Source organism: Coregonus clupeaformis, chromosome 17, assembly GCF_020615455.1.
Source record: "Coregonus clupeaformis isolate EN_2021a chromosome 17, ASM2061545v1, whole genome shotgun sequence".
NCBI classification, from domain to species: Eukaryota; Metazoa; Chordata; class Actinopteri; order Salmoniformes; family Salmonidae; genus Coregonus; species Coregonus clupeaformis.
In genome coordinates, this window is record NC_059208.1 from 61324653 (window position 1) to 61341076 (window position 16424).

Below are 16424 nucleotides of genomic sequence, written 5' to 3' on the forward strand. Positions count from 1 at the left end.
ACTTCACCAAGATTGAGACTGAGCTGGAGCTTGTATCAAGCCCCCTGTCTTTCGACAGTGAGAAAGCCCCACCAGACACACAGTTGGAGCTCATCGACATCCATTGTGACAGTGCTTTGAAGGAGAAGTACAAAACAGCAACAATAGATCAGTTCTATGGCTCACTGAATGAAACAACGTTTCCAAACATTAAAAAGCACGCCCAAAGGATGCTTGTTTTATTCGGGTCCACATGTGTGTGAACAAACGTCCTCAGTCATGAATTACAACAAATCCCGTCACAGGTCAAATTTAACAAATGACCACTTGTCAGCTGTTCTGAGAATCTCTACATCAAAGATGATACCAGACTTTGATGCCCTTGCCAAGAGAGGTGACCAGACCAATTGTACACATTAAGACTTGAATAACAGTGGCTGGGGTAGGCAAGGATTATGCTTTTTCATGGTGATGGTTATGCAGTGAGAATTATCCAGCAATGCTCTTGGATACAGGTAATAACTAATCAGTCAGATTTGGGCTGAGGTGATTGGATAACTGTAAATACGGCTCACAATGGAGATGAGAATTGTTCCTTAATATGCTTTCAAAAACAGACCGTTCCAGATGAAACGGATGCTCTCACCATATGTTTCACTCAAATGTTTGAATAGTTTTTTTTTTTTACACATCTGCTGTTACATTTTGCATGTCTCCAGTCATTTAATATATATCAATTTTTAAGTTAGCATATTGTGACTGTAAGTTTGATTGTACAAGGGTAGAGATGCAGGATCTGTGTGTGTGTTTGACTGTGTCTGTGATGTTATAAATTATATCAATTCTGTGAAAAATGGGGTAGAGATGGTACAAGGGTAGAATTGTTCTGTAAGCATATGTACACCTACAGCACACTAGTAGTTGTGTGTCAATGTGAAAATGAATAAAAGACTTCACATGTTTTGTCACGCATATAGTATGTGGCCCTTCACTTGGTTTCAAAAACTCAACGTGGCCCTTGAGCCAAAAGGTTGGCCCACCCCTGCTTTAAACCATCCATCCTATCTCTCTCTGCTCTCACTACCTCTTCCCTCTCTCCCTACCTCCCCCCCCTCTCTCTCTCCCTACCTCCCCTCTCCCTCTCTCTCTCTCTCTCTCTCTCTCTCTCTCTCTCTCTCTCTCTCTCTCTCTCTCTCTCTCTCTCTCTACCTCCTTCTCCCTACCTCCCTCGCCTACTCGCTCCCTCCCTCTCTCCTCAGGCCATTTATAAGATGGTGTCATCTGTGATGAAGATGCCGGAGGATGAGTCCACGCCAGAGAAGAGAACAGACAAGATCTTCAGACAGATGGACATCAATAATGATGGTGAGAGAGGAGGGGGGGACAAGGGAAGGGGGAGAAGGGGGGGTCACTGTCATGTTACAGTTTTGAGAGCGTCTGAGCAGTATTTGTGCGAGTATTTCAGTTCTTCCCATAGAGAACCTGTTTCTCCTTCACTGTCTCTCTATTCTCTCTGTTCTCTTTGTTCTCTCTATTCTCTCTGTTCTCTCTGTTCTCGCTGTTCTCTCTGTTCTCTCTGTTCTCGCTGTTCTCTCTATTCTCTCTGTTCTCTCTATTCTCTCTGTTTTCTCTGTTCTCTCTGTTCTCTATATTCTATCTGTTCTCTCTGTTCTCTCTGTTCTCTCTATTCTCTCTGTTCTCTCTGTTCTCTCTATTCTCTCCGTTCTCTCTGTTCTCTCTATTCTCTCTGTTCTCTTTGTTCTCTCTATTCTCTCTGTTCTCTCTATTCTCTCTGTTTTCTTTGTTCTCTCTATTCTCTCTGTTCTCTCTGTTCTCTCTATTCTCTCTGTTCTCTCTGTTCTCTCTGTTCTCTCTATTCTCTCTGTTCTCTCTATTCTCTCTGTTCTCTCTATTCTCTCTGTTCTCTCTGTGTTCTCTCTATTCTCTCTGTTCTCTCTATTCTCTCTGTTCTCTCTGTTCTCTCTATTCTCTCTGTTCTCTCTATTGTCTCTGTTCTCTCTGTCCCCCTTTTAACATTCCCCTCCCTGTATCTTTTTCCCTTTTTCTCTCTCTCCCTCTCTCCTCCCCTCCTCTCTCTCTCTCTCTCTCTCTCTCTCTCTCTCTCTCTCTCTCTCTCTCTCTCTCTCTCTCTCTCTCTCTCTCTCTCTCTCTCTCTCTCTCTGTCTCTGTCTCTCTCTCTCTCTCTCTCTCTCTCTCTCTCTCTCTCTCTGTCTCTCCTCTCTCTCTCTCTCTCTCTCTCTCTCACTTCCCTCTTCCACTTTTCTCTCCACCCCCCCTCCCCCCCAGGTAAACTGTCACTGGAGGAGTTCATTAAAGGTGCCAAAAGTGATCCCTCTATCGTGCGGCTACTCCAGTGTGACCCCAGCTCCGCCTCCCAGTTCTAACCCCGCCCACCTGGCCTGCCACGCCCACCCCAATTGCTATGGAAACAGTAACTCCAATTAGTTCATGATGGTTCTCATCACTCATATATTTTTGGTGTACAAGATGGAAGAAGAGTTTTAAAAGGAGATAAAGCTAAAATCATGATCATTTTACTTTACATTTTTTTAAACAAAGGAAGGGACATGCATACATTATTATTCAGAAGATGATACGACAACTGAGAATACAAAAAACAAGCCGTTGTCCGATGTGTTTTCCCATCTCTCTCCGGATCCGGAAGGATGAAATTCTGGAAGGATGGGATGGAATTCCGCTGAGCTCCGCTGCCTCACAACGTCAGGAAGTCCGTCTGCCATTTTTACAATGTCTGTAATTTCGGGGAAGAAAAATTAGGGGACATTCCATCCGGAGAACCATGCAATCATGACCCTCTGTGTTCTAATCATTATGTTCCATAGATTCTGGTTCTAATCATTATGTTCCATAGATTCTGTGTTCTAATCATTATGTTCCATAGATTCTGGTTCTAATCATTATGTTCCATAGATTCTGTGTTCTAATCATTATGTTCCATAGATTCTGGTTCTAATCATTATGTTCCATAGATTCTGTTTCCCTCCAATCAAGGCACAGCTCCTCCAATCCTCTTCCACTTTTATATCCATGTTTATGTGTATGTATATATGTATATGACATCATACAAAATGAATAGACAAGTGTATCTATCTGTCTTTATAACTCTGGTTGCATTCAGAAGGCAGTATTATGTAGCTTTGTTGTTTGTGCTGATCCAATATGGGAATTCCCTAGCTGTTTGTTCATAGAGGGAATATGGGACTGGGAAAGGAGTTGGGATTTTCCTGATATTTGATATTTCATTGCGGAAAAGAAAGCTGTTGTAGATCCCATTGGGTTTTTATTACTGATGTTTGATTGATTGTTATATTGATTTATTTAAATATTGTATTGTTATTATTATCTTGTACATAATGTTGTTGTCCTCCTCATGTTGTTTACTTGTATTTATTTATTTTCATTATTGTGGTTTTAATTTGATTTGTCATTGAAAATGATTGTAACCCAGTGCTGAAGAGGAATCGATTGAAAGAAGAAAGAAAGGAAGAAAGAAAGAAAGAAAGAAAGAAAGAAAGAAAGAAAGAAAGAAAGAAAGAAAGAAAGAAAGAAAGAAAGAAAGAAAGAAAGAAAGAAAGAAAGAAAGAAAGAAAGAAAGAAAGAAAGAAAGAAAGAAAGAATGGACTTGGATAATGACTTGTCTTTGGAAACCGTCCGTCACATATCTGTTCAAGATGGAATGTTGAGATTCCAAAACTTGGCATGGAAGGAAAAATATTTATATCAGTTGATTCCATAATGCATTTGATCAACGAAACCAGTAGCAGCATATCCTATCATTTGAGCCTCCACAAGTGTATGCATGCATGTACAGTATGTGTGTGTGTGTGTGTGTGTGTGTGTGTGTGTGTGTGTGTGTGTGTGTGTGTGTGTGTTTTTGTGTGCATGTGTGTACAGTGTGCATGTGTACAGTTTGTGTGCATGCCCAGGCTTTAAACCTTAACAGTATTATCAATTTGTGTTGTTTATTATTAATATGTAATATCAGTATTTAAAGTTATTTATTTTAACACTTTATCGCATCACTGAGCAGTGAAGTACAGTAGTCACATCGTCACACACCACACTGCATGGTACACAAAACAACACAGAAATCTGTCACAAAACAGTTCCATTTTATAACTCTACTCTCTTCAGCAGGCCTCTTACTGTAGCCTACCAGACCGCACACAGAATACACACTGACATGCAGTCTTTGCGCGCTCGTGTGTTTGTCACTTTGGGACAGACCCCCTCCCTCCCGCTTCTGCCAGACACAGAGCACAACACACTAAGGGCTTGATTATTTCTATCCCTGCTGTTCTTGATTATCTCTATCCCAGTTATCTCTATCCCAGCTGATCTTGATTATCTCTATCCCAGTGCTGATCTTGATTATCTCTATCCCAGTGCTCATCTTGATTATCTCTATCCCAGCTGATCTTGATTATCTCTATCCCAGTGCTGATCTTGATTATCTCTATCCCAGCTGATCTTGATTATCTCTATCCCATGCTGATCTTGATTATCTCTATCCCAGTGCTGTTCTTGATTATCTCTTTCCCAGTGCTGATCTTGATTATCTCTATCCCAGCTGATCTTGATTATCTCTATCCCAGTGCTGTTCTTGATTATCTCTATCCCAGCTGATCTTGATTATCTCTATCCCAGCTGATCTTGATTATCTCTATCCCAGCTGATCTTGATTATCTCTATCCCAGCTGATCTTGATTATCTCTATCCCAGTGCTGTTCTTGATTATTTCTATCCCAGTGCTGTTCTTGATTATCTCTTTCCCAGTGCTGATCTTGATTATCTCTATCCCAGCTGATCTTGATTATCTCTATCCCAGTGCTGTTCTTGATTATTTCTATCCCAGTGCTGTTCGTGATTATCTCTATCCCAGCTGATCTTGATTATCTCTATCCCAGCTGATCTTGATTATCTCTATCCCAGCTGATCTTGATCATCTCTATCCCAGCTGATCTTTATCATCTATATCCCAGTGATGTTCTTGATTATCTCCATCCCAGTGCCGTTCTTGATTATCTCTATCCCAGCTGATCTTGATCATCTATATCCCAGCTGATCTTGATCATCTATATCCCAGTGCTGTTCTTGATTATCTCTATCCCAGCTGATCTTGATCATCTATATCCCAGCTGATCTTGATCATCTATATCCCAGTGCCGTTCTTGATTATCTCTATCCCAGCTGATCTTGATCAGCTCTATCCCAGCTGATCTTGATTATCTCTATCCCAGCTGATCTTGATTATCTCTATCCCAGTGCTGTTATACCTTCCTCTTCAATTTGTTAACCGAGACATCGAGCAGTAGATAGTGGAGTTGCCTCCTGTAGCTCAGTTGGTAGAGCATGGCACTTGCAACGCCAGGGTTGTGGGTTCGATTCCCACGGGGGGCCAGTATGAAAAATGTATGCCCTCACTAACTGTAAGTCGCTCTGGATAAGAGTGTCTGCTAAATGACTAAAATGTAAATGTAAAATGTTTTAACCATTTATAAGGCATTTACAAACAGTTTGCTCACCGTTTATAAATCATTACTCCCACATGTGTAAATGTTAGTAAACTAGTTATTCAGACGTGTATATATGGTTCCATAAACATCCTGTGTTGTGTGTTTGTTCTATTACCAGGTACTGCTGGAATGTCTACCAATGGCATGCCCATCTTTTTGTGAGAAATTACACTGGTTATAGCATAAATAGCGCTGACTTTAGATTAGGGGCTGCAAAAATACTTTACTAATGATTAGTAAATGGTTTACAAATGTTGGAGTAATGAGGAATAAATGGGGAACAAACACTTTATAAATGCCTTATAAATGGTTTATTACACACCCTTAAAATAAAGCGTTACTGAGCGCACACTTCAGGAGAAATAAAATATTATTGTGGACGCACCCCTAGTTTCCCACAATGTGTACTGCATTTTACATTTTAGTCATTTAGCAGACGCTCTTATCCAGAGCGACTTACAGTTAGTGAGTGCATACATTTTTCATACTGGCCCCCCGTGGAAAACGAACTGACAACCCTGGTACTGCAAGCGCCATGCTCTACCAACTGAGCTACAGGGAACTACCCATCCAACCACCAGGGTTGTGGGTTCACTGCACCTCTGCTGTTGGCTCCCAGTGTCACTGCCCCCTGGTGGTTGGATGGGCTCCCAGTGTCACTGCCCCCGGTGGTTGGATGGGCTCCCAGTGTCACTGCCCCCTGGTGGGTGGATGAGCTTCCAGTGTCACTGCCCCCTGGTGGTTGGATGGGCTCCAAGTGTCACTGCCCCCTGGTGGTTGGATGGGCTCCCAGTGTCACTGCCCCCGGTGTTTGGATGGGCTTCCAGTGTCACTGCCCCCTGGTGGTTGGATGGGCTCCAAGTGTCACTGCCCCCTGGTGGTTGGATGGGCTCCAAGTGTCACTGCCCCCTGGTGGTTGGATGGGCTCCCAGTGTCACTGCCCCCGGTGTTTGGATGGGCTTCCAGTGTCACTGCCCCCTGGTGGTTGGAAGGGCTTCCAGTGTCACTGCCCCCTGGTGGTTGGATGGGCTCCAAGTGTCACTGCCCCCTGGTGGTTGGATGGGCTTCCAGTGTCACTGCCCCCTGGTGGGTGGATGAGCTTCCAGTGTCACTGCCCCCTGGTGGTTGGATGGGCTCCCAGTGTCATTGTCCCCTGGTGGTTGGAGGGGCTCCCAGTGTCACTGCCCCCGGTGTTTGGATGGGCTTCCAGTGTCACTGCCCCCTGGTGGGTGGATGAGCTTCCAGTGTCACTGCCCCCTGGTGGTTGGATGGGCTCCCAGTGTCACTGCCCCCTGGTGGTTGGAGGGGCTCCCAGTGTCACTGCCCCCTGGTGGTTGGATGGGCTTCCAGTGTCACTGCCCCCTGGTGGGTGGATGAGCGTCCAGTGTCACTGCCCCCTGGTGGTTGGATGGGCTTCCAGTGTCACTTCCCCCTGGTGGGTGGATGAGCTTCCAGTGTCACTGCCCCCTGGTGGTTGGATGGGCTCCCAGTGTCATTGTCCCCTGGTGGTTGGAGGGGCTCCCAGTGTCATTGTCCCCTGGTGGTTGGAGGGGCTCCCAGTGTCACTGCCCCCTGGTGGTTGGATGGGCTTCCAGTGTCACTGCCCCCTGGTGGGTGGATGAGCTTCCAGTGTCACTGCCCCCTGGTGGTTGGATGGGCTTCCAGTGTCACTGCCCCATGGTGGTTGGATGGGCTTCCACGGTCACTGCCTCCTGGTGGTTGGATGGGGAACATTTGCTGACCCACTACTGCAAAATTATGGTAATTTTCCCAAAATGTCCAGGTTTTCCAGAAATCCCAATGAAAAGATTCCCAGATTTCCTGCTTATTCCCTACTGATTCCAGGAATTCTTCCAACTGGGATTTCATGAAAAAACTGGACATTTTGGGGAAGTTACTGGAGTTTTGCAACCCAATACCAATACCGTCCTACCTATCTATTTTCTATTCTCACTGCCTCTGAGACTAATACCTTGAGTTGGATCAATAAAAACCCTCTTTAAAAATAAAATAAATCAATAAAATGAAAACCCTCTTCCTCCCTTTTTTCTGTTGCATGAAACCTCAAGTGAGGATCGTCATGTTTGTTCTGTTTTGACCCGAAATCCATGACAAATATACTTGATGTGTTTCAAACATGTGGTGTCTGGGTTTTTCTTTCGGTTGTATTAAACAAGTCATTTTAAGAATATTATGATTCTGGTCAAGAGTGTATTATGAGTAAAACAGACGATCAAAGATGTCAAATGTATAGAACACATTCACTGTTCCGTATGACAGAAAATCATTTTAGTTCTTCTCAATGCATTTCTCTCTGTTATTACCAGACAGGAGGTAGCGAGAGATACTGCTGTGTGTGTGTGTGTGTGTGTGTGTGTGTGTGTGTGTGTGTGTGTGTGTGTGTGTGTGTGTGCGTGTGTGTGTGTGTGTGTGCGTGTGTGTGTGTGTGTGTGTGTGTGTGTGTGTGTGTGTGTGTGTGTGTGTGTGTGTGTGCGTGTGTGTGTGTGTGTGTGTGTGTGTGTGTGTGTGTGTGTGTGTGTGTGTGTGTGTGTGTGTGTGTGTGTGTGTGTGTGTGTGTGTGTGTGTGTGTGTGTGTGTGTGTGTGTGTGTGTGTGTGCGTGTGTGTGTGTGTGTGTGTGTGTGTGTGTGTGTGTGTGTGTGGTAACATGTCAGTCCTTTCAGATGCTGCCATCACTCAGGGCTAGGGTTGCAAAGCGACCGGTCATTTACCAAAGTAATGGAATCTTCAGTAATTTTGGTAATTAACAGAAATTACATGCCAATCTATCGTAACTTTGGTAATTTATACTTGAATAACTTTAAATTGTTTTATTTATATATAGTATGAATTAAATCTGTCTGTGTCTATATTGTCCGTAAGTTTCTAGTAAATAGGCCATATGGTTCAAGAGAAAATAGCCTAATTAATTATAAAAGCATCGAATCAACAATGGCATTGTTTTCAATTAACTCTGCAACTCTTCCAACTATTGATTTATTTTCACAACTGCCAGCAGTTTGACGCCAAAACATTGACAACAAATACATACTGAAATAGTAATACATATATATATATATATATATACAGTTGAAGTTGGAAGTTTACATACACCTTAGCCAAATACATTTAAACTCAGTTTTTCACAATTCCTGACATTTAATCCTAGTAAAAATTCCCTGTCTTAGGTCAGTTAGGATCACCACTTTATTTTAAGAATGTGAAATGTCAGAATAATAGCAGAGAGAATGATTTATTTCAGCTTTTATTTATTTCATCACATTCCCAGTGGGTCAGAAGTTTACATACACTCAATTAGTATTTGGTAGCATTGCCTTTAAACTGTTTAACTTGGGTCAAACGTTTCGGGTAGCCTTCCACAAGCTTCCCACAATAAGTTGGGTGAATTTTGGCCCATTCCTCCTGACAGAGCTGGTGTGACTGAGTCAGGTTTGTAGGCCTCCTTGCTCGCACACACTTTTTCAGTTCCCAAGCCCACACATTTTGTATAGGATTGAGGTCAGGGCTTTGTGATGGCCACTCCAATACCTTGACTTTGTTGACTTTGCCGTTGTGCCACAACTTTGGAAGTATGCTTGGGGTCATTGTCCATTTTGAAGACCCATTTGCGACCAAGCTTTAACTTCCTGACTGATGTCTTGAGATGTTGCTTCAATATATCCACATAATTTTCCTTCATCATGATGCCATCTATTTTGTGAAGTGCACCAGTCCCTCCTACAGCAAAGCACCTCCACAGCATGATGCTGCCACCCCTGTGCTTCACGGTTGGGATGGTGTTCTTCGGCTTGCAAGCAACCCCTTTTTCCTCCAAACATAACAATGGTCATTATGGCCAAACAATTATATTTTTGTTTCATTAGACCAGATTACATTTCTCCAAAAAGTACGATCTTTGTCCCCATGTGCAGTTGCAAACCGTAGTTTGGCTTTTTTATGGTGGTTTTGGAGCAGTGGCTTCTACCTTGCTGTGCAGCCTTTCAGGATATGTCGATATAGGACTTGTGTTGCTGTGGATATAAATACTTTTGTACCTGTTTCCTCCAGCATCTTCACAAGGTCCTTTGCTGTTGTTCTGGGATTGATTTGCACTTTTCGCACTAAAGTACGTTCATCTCTAGGAGACAGAACGCATCTCCTTCCTGAGCGGTATGACGGCTGCGTGGTCCCATGGTGTTTATACTTGCGTACTATTGTTTGTACAGTTGAACGTGTACCACATTACCTTCTAATGACTCTTAGCTTTTGAGCGTCATAGAGCAAAACACGTTGCATGTTCTTGAGTCTCAGCTTTAATATTTTGTATCTCAAACCATTCCCTTCAGGCGTTTGGAAATTGCTCCCAAGGATGAACCAGACCTGTGGGGGTCTCCAATTCTTTTTCTGAGGTCTTGTCTGATTTATTTTGATTTTCCCATGATGTCAAGCAAAAAGGCACTGAGTTTGAAAGTAGGCCTTGAAATACATCCACATGTACACCTCCAATTGACTAAAATGATGTCAATTAGCCTATCAGAAGCTTCTAAAGCCATGACATCATTTTCTGGAATTTTCCAAGCTGTTTAAAGGCACAGTCAACTTAGTGTATGTAAACTTCTGACCCACTGGAATTGTGATACAGTGAATTATAAGTGAAATAATCTGTCTGTAAACAATTATTGGAAAAATTGCTTGTGTCATGCACAAAGTAGATGTCCTAACCGACTTGCCAAAACTATAGTTTGTTAAAAAGAAATTTGTGGAGTGGTTGAAAAACGCGTTTTAATGACTCCAACCTAAGTGTATGTAAACTTCCGACCTCAACTGTATATATATATATATATATATATATATATATATATATATATATATATATATATATATATATATATATATATATATTCTCCCCACTGTATATATATATATACAGTGGGGAGAACAAGTATTTGATACACTGCCGATTTTGCAGGTTTTCCTACTTACAAAGCATGTAGAGGTCTGTAATTTTTATCATAGGTACACTTCAACTGTAAGAGACGGAATCTAAAACCAAAATCCAGAAAATCACATTGTATGGTTTTTAAGTAATTCATTTGCATTTTATTGCATGACATAAGTATTTGATACATCAGAAAAGCAGAACTTAATATTTGGTACAGAAACCTTTGTTTGCAATTACAGAGATCATACGTTTCCTGTAGGTCTTGACCAGGTTTGCACACACTGCATCAGGGATTTTGGCCCACTCCTCCATACAGACCTTCTCCAGATCCTTGAGGTTTCGGGGCTGTCGCTGGGCAATACTACGGACTTTCAGCTCCCTCCAAAGATTTTCTATTGAGTTCAGTTCTGGAGACTGGCTAGGCCACTCCAGGACCTTGAGATGCTTCTTACGGAGCCACTCCTTAGTTGCCCTGGCTGTGTATTTCGGGTCGTTGTCATGCTGGAAGACCCAGCCACGACCCATCTTCAATGCTCTTACTGAGGGAAGGAGGTTGTTGGCCAAGATCTCGCGATACATGGCCCCATCCATCCTCCCCTCAATACGGTGCAGTCGTCCTGTCCCCTTTGCAGAAAAGCATCCTCAAAGAATTATGTTTCCACCTCCATGCTTCACGGTTGGGATGGTGTTCTTGGGGTTGTACTCATCCTTCTTCTTCCTCCAAACACGGCGAGTGGAGTTTAGACCAAAAAGCTCCATTTTTTTCTCATCAGACCACATGACCTTCTCCCATTCCTCCTCTGGATCATCCAGATGGTCATTGGCAAACTTCAGACGGGCCTGGACATGCGCTGGCTTGAGCAGGGGGACCTTGCGTGCGCTGCAGGATTTTAATCCATGACGGCGTAGTGTGTTACTAATGATTTTCTTTGAGACTGTGGTTCCAGCTCTCTTCAGGTCATTGACCAGGTCCTGCTGTGTAGTTCTGGGCTGATCCCTCACCTTCCTCATGATCATTGATGCCCCACGAGGTGAGATCTTGCATGGAGCCCCAGACCGAGGGTGATTGACCGTCATCTTGCACTTCTTCCATTTTCTAATAATTGCGCCAACAGTTGTTGCCTTCTCACCAAGCTGCTTGCCTATTGTCCTGTAGCCCATCCCAGCCTTGTGCAGGTCTACAATTTTATCCCTGATGTCCTTACACAGCTCTCTGGTCTTGGCCATTGTGGAGAGGTTGGAGTCTGTTTGATTGAGTGTGTGGACAGGTGTCTTTTATACAGGTAACGAGTTCAAACAGGTGCAGTTAATACAGGTAATGAGTGGAGAACAGGAGGGCTTCTTAAAGAAAAACTAACAGGTCTGTGAGAGCCGGAATTCTTACTGGTTGGTAGGTGATCAAATACTTATGTCATGCAATAAAATGCAAATTATTTACTTAAAAATCATACAATGTGATTTTCTGGATTTTTGTTTTAGATTCCGTCTCTCACAGTTGAAGTGTACCTATGATACAAATTACAGACCTCTACATGCTTTGTAAGTAGGAAAACCTGCAAAATAGGCAGTGTATCAAATACTTGTTCTCCCCACTGTATATATATATATACACAGAAGTAATGGTGACTGTGATCCCCCCACATACACACACATTGTTGAAATCTTCAAAAACCCTATCAGTCCTGAGACCCCAGCCCTTATATTTAGCCTCACATTGAAGTGTTTTACCATTTTCTTTTCAGGACAACCAGGACTACAAGTAGAGCATGAAACAATTTGACATAAACAGTTGCATTCATGAGTAGAAAAAGAAAGTTCGCCAAAGCAAAAACCTGATCAAAATGAATTTATATGAATATATGAAGTACATAAATTGTTTGCTTTCTGGGAAATTAATATCCAACTGGTCAGTGACAACTGTGTGGAGTTTGTGACAGCAACTATGTGAGATTATTACAGTATTATAGACACTGGGATTTTCTTGGATTTTCTATGATCTTCTATGTAGAAGAACCCCTTACCTTCTAATGACTCTTAGCTTTTGAGCGTCATAGAGCAAAACACGTTGCGTGTTCTTGAGTCTCAGCTTAAATATTTTGTATCTCAAACTATTCAGACTCTACAGACACTTTTGTAAAAAAAACCCGGCCCCCGTTAATCACACAGACTAATAGTTAGTATCTACGGATGCAGAAGAAATGGTGCAACACAGAAGTCTGCAGCTCAAGCACACAATGTTTAAAAGGGGTTGGAAGTCCAAAACGTGCCGGCGTTTCGGTGGGACTCACTGGGTCAACGTAAGTATTCATATACAAACACCAAACACTTTTTTTTTTGGGTTGGGGGGGGATGGCGACTTCTATTGCTGGATGACACAGCCATTTCCACCAATCACCAGGCTGTTTACACAAGAACCACAGAGTCGTGTCAAAAGACAGGACGAGGAAAGAGAGGGTAGGTCTGAAATGGCACCCATAGGGCTCTGGTTAAAGGTAGTCCACTATATAGGGAATAGGGTGCCATAGGGCTCTGGTTAAAGGTAGTCCACTATATAGGGAATAGGGTGCCATAGGGCTCTGGTTAAAGGTAGTCCACTATATAGGGAATAGGGTGCCATAGGGCTCTGGTTAAAGGTAGTCCACTATATAGGGAATAGGGTGCCATAGGGCTCTGGTTAAAGGTAGTCCACTATATAGGGAATAGGGTGCCATAGGGCTCTGGTTAAAGGTAGTCCACTATATAGGGAATAGGGTGCCATAGGGCTCTGGTTAAAGGTAGTCCACTATGTAGGGAATAGGGTGCCATAGGGCTCTGGTTAAAGGTAGTCCACTATGTAGGGAATAGGGTGCCATAGGGCTCTGGTTAAAGGTAGTGCACTATATAGGGAATAGGGTGCCATAGGGCTCTGGTTAAAGGTAGCCCACTATATAGGGAATAGGGTGCCATAGGGCTCTGGTTAAAGGTAGCCCACTATATAGGGAATAGGGTGCCATAGGGCTCTGGTTAAAGGTAGCCCACTATATAGGGAATAGGGTGCCATAGGGCTCTGGTTAAAGGTAGCCCACTATATAGGGAATAGGGTGCCATAGGGCTCTGGTTAAAGGTAGCCCACTATATAGGGAATAGGGTGCCATAGGGCTCTGGTTAAAGGTAGTCCACTATATAGGGAATAGGGTGCCATAGGGCTCTGGTTAAAGGTAGTCCACTATATAGGGAATAGGGTGCCATAGGGCTCTGGTTAAAGGTAGTCCACTATATAGGGAATAGGGTGCCATAGGGCTCTGGTTAAAGGTAGTCCACTATATAGGGAATAGGGTGCCATAGGGCTCTGGTTAAAGGTAGTGCACTATATAGGGAATAGGGTGCCATAGGGCTCTGGTTAAAGGTAGTCCACTATATGGGGAATAGGGTGCCATAGGGCTCTGGTTAAAGGTAGTCCACTATGTAGGGAATAGGGTGCCATAGGGCTCTGGTTAAAGGTAGTCCACTATATAGGGAATAGGGTGCCATAGGGCTCTGGTTAAAGGTAGCCCACTATATAGGGAATAGGGTGCCATAGGGCTCTGGTTAAAGGTAGCCCACTATATAGGGAATAGGGTGCCATAGGGCTCTGGTTAAAGGTAGCCCACTATATAGGGAATAGGGTGCCATAGGGCTCTGGTTAAAGGTAGTCCACTATATAGGGAATAGGGTGCCATGGGGCTCTGGTTAAAGCGTAGTCCACTATAAGGTAGGGATTATCTAGGGTCAGTCTGGGTTAAAGGGTAGTCCACTAGTATGGGCATAGAGAGACAGTAGCTCATGAGTGCTAAACATGTAATTTACAATACATGGGGAATAGGGTGCCATAGGGCTCTGGTTAAAGGGAGTCCACTATATAGTGAATCTTAAGGCTGGCAGGGGCTCTGGGTTAAAGGTGTCCATAGGGGATAGGGTGCCATAGGGCTCTGGTTAAAGGTAGTCCACTATATGGGGAATAGGGTGCCATTAGGGAGCGCTCTATGAAAGGCAGGATATCTAGTTCAGCTGGGGTTCGGGGCTGGGTGTAAGGGTTTGATGGGGAATGGAGGCAGGTTGTGTGATAAATGGGGTATTTTCTGTGGTTTTTCTGGGTTAGGGATTTGATAGGTGGGGTATGGAGCCGTATCTGGGTTAGGGATTTGATAGGTGGGGTATGGAGCCGTATCTGGGTTAGGGATTTGATAAATGGGGTATGGAGCCGTATCTGGGTTATGGATTTGATAAATGGGGTATGGAGCCGTATCTGGGTTAGGGATTTGATAAATGGGGTATGGAGCCGTATCTGGGTTATGGATTTGATAAATGGGGTATGGAGCCGTATCTGGGTTATGGATTTGATAAATGGGGTATGGAGCTGTATCTGGGTTAGGGATTTGATAGGTGGGGTATGGAGCCGTATCTGGGTTAGGGATTTGATAGGTGGAGTATGGATCCGTATCTGGGTTAGGGATTTGATAGGTAGGGTATGGAGCCGTATCTGGGTTAGGGATTTGATAGGTGGAGTATGGAGCCGTATCTGGGTTAGGGATTTGATAGATGGGGTATGGAGCCGTATCTGTTTAGGGATTTGATAAATGGGGTATGGAGCCGTATCTGGGTTATGGATTTGATAAATGGGGTATGGAGCCGTATCTGGGTTAGGGATTTGATAAATGGGGTATGGAGCCGTATCTGGGTTATGGATTTGATAAATGGGGTATGGAGCCGTATCTGGGTTATGGATTTGATAAATGGGGTATGGAGCTGTATCTGGGTTATGGATTTGATAAATGGGGTATGGAGCCGTATCTGGGTTAGGGATTTGATAAATGGGGTATGGAGCCGTATCTGGGTTAGGGATTTGATAAATGGGGTATGGAGCCGTATCTGGGTTAGGGATTTGATAAATGGGGTATGGAGCCGTATCTGGGTTAGGGATTTGATAAATGGGGTATGGAGCCGTATCTGGGTTAGGGATTTGATAAATGGGGTATGGAGCCGTATCTGGGTTATGGATTTGATAAATGGGGTATGGAGCCGTATCTGGGTTATGGATTTGATAAATGGGGTATGGAGCCGTATCTGGGTTATGGATTTGATAAATGGGGTATGGAGCCGTATCTGGGTTAGGGATTTGATAAATGGGGTATGGAGCCGTTTCTGGGTTAGGGATTTGATAAATGGGGTATGGAGCCGTATCTGGGTTATGGATTTGATAAATGGTGTATGGAGCTGTATCTGGGTTATGAATTTGATAAATGTAACGATCCCGGCAGTCTGAGTCGGGTCCTGTCTGTGGACTAGTTTTTATGTTCGTGATCTCCAGTTTCCCGAGGGTTCTGGAACGCTCCGGGGAGCTCTCTTGATTTCCGCACCTGCATCCCATCAGCAATCTGCACACCTGGTCCTGATCATCACCCTTCTTAGGCTCTGGCCTAACATCCATTCCCTGCCGGATCGTTAGCCATGAACAGTAGGTTTACCAGAGTATCAGTCTTAGAGCCTAGCGTTAGTTTTGTTGTTTTTGCACCTTGTTGGTTTGTTGCTTACTCACCCCCGTTTTGTTCCATCTGCAGTCACCCGTCCGGAACCTTCATCCAACCTCTGCCTGGTGGTCGGCGGCTGCCGACCCAGGATGGGATCAACCACTGCACCCCCAACAACTAATCAACGCCGCCCGCTCTGTTCCCTGGATTATTCAGCATCACTCTTGAATTTGTAATAAACACTCACCTTCGTTTCAACTTACCTTGTCCTGGTCTGCTTCTGGGTTCTGGCTTAGCAACTCGTGACAGAACGATCCGGCCAGTAATGAACCCAGCGGACCTGGACTCTGTTCGCCATGCCATTACCCATCAGGAGAAGATGTTGGGCCATCATAGCACGGTACTACAGGAGATCGCGTTGTCAGTTCGGAACCTTTCTACCGGTCTGACGGAGGTCCAGA

The 16424-nt window shown here is 43.8% G+C and overlaps 1 protein-coding gene across 1 annotated transcript in view; it reads left to right on the forward strand.

Moving 5' to 3' along the window:
* LOC121586857 (hippocalcin-like protein 1) overlaps positions 1-2486 on the forward strand; it is an 80801-nt gene extending 78315 nt beyond the window's left edge. Inside the window, exons 4-5 of the mRNA XM_041903864.2 lie at positions 1239-1344; positions 2287-2486. Of these exons, the coding sequence (XP_041759798.1) occupies positions 1239-1344; positions 2287-2384 (204 nt within the window). The 3' untranslated portion in view covers positions 2385-2486. The remainder of the gene's footprint in view (positions 1-1238; positions 1345-2286) is intronic.
* Positions 2487-16424: the final 13938 nt, after the last annotated feature.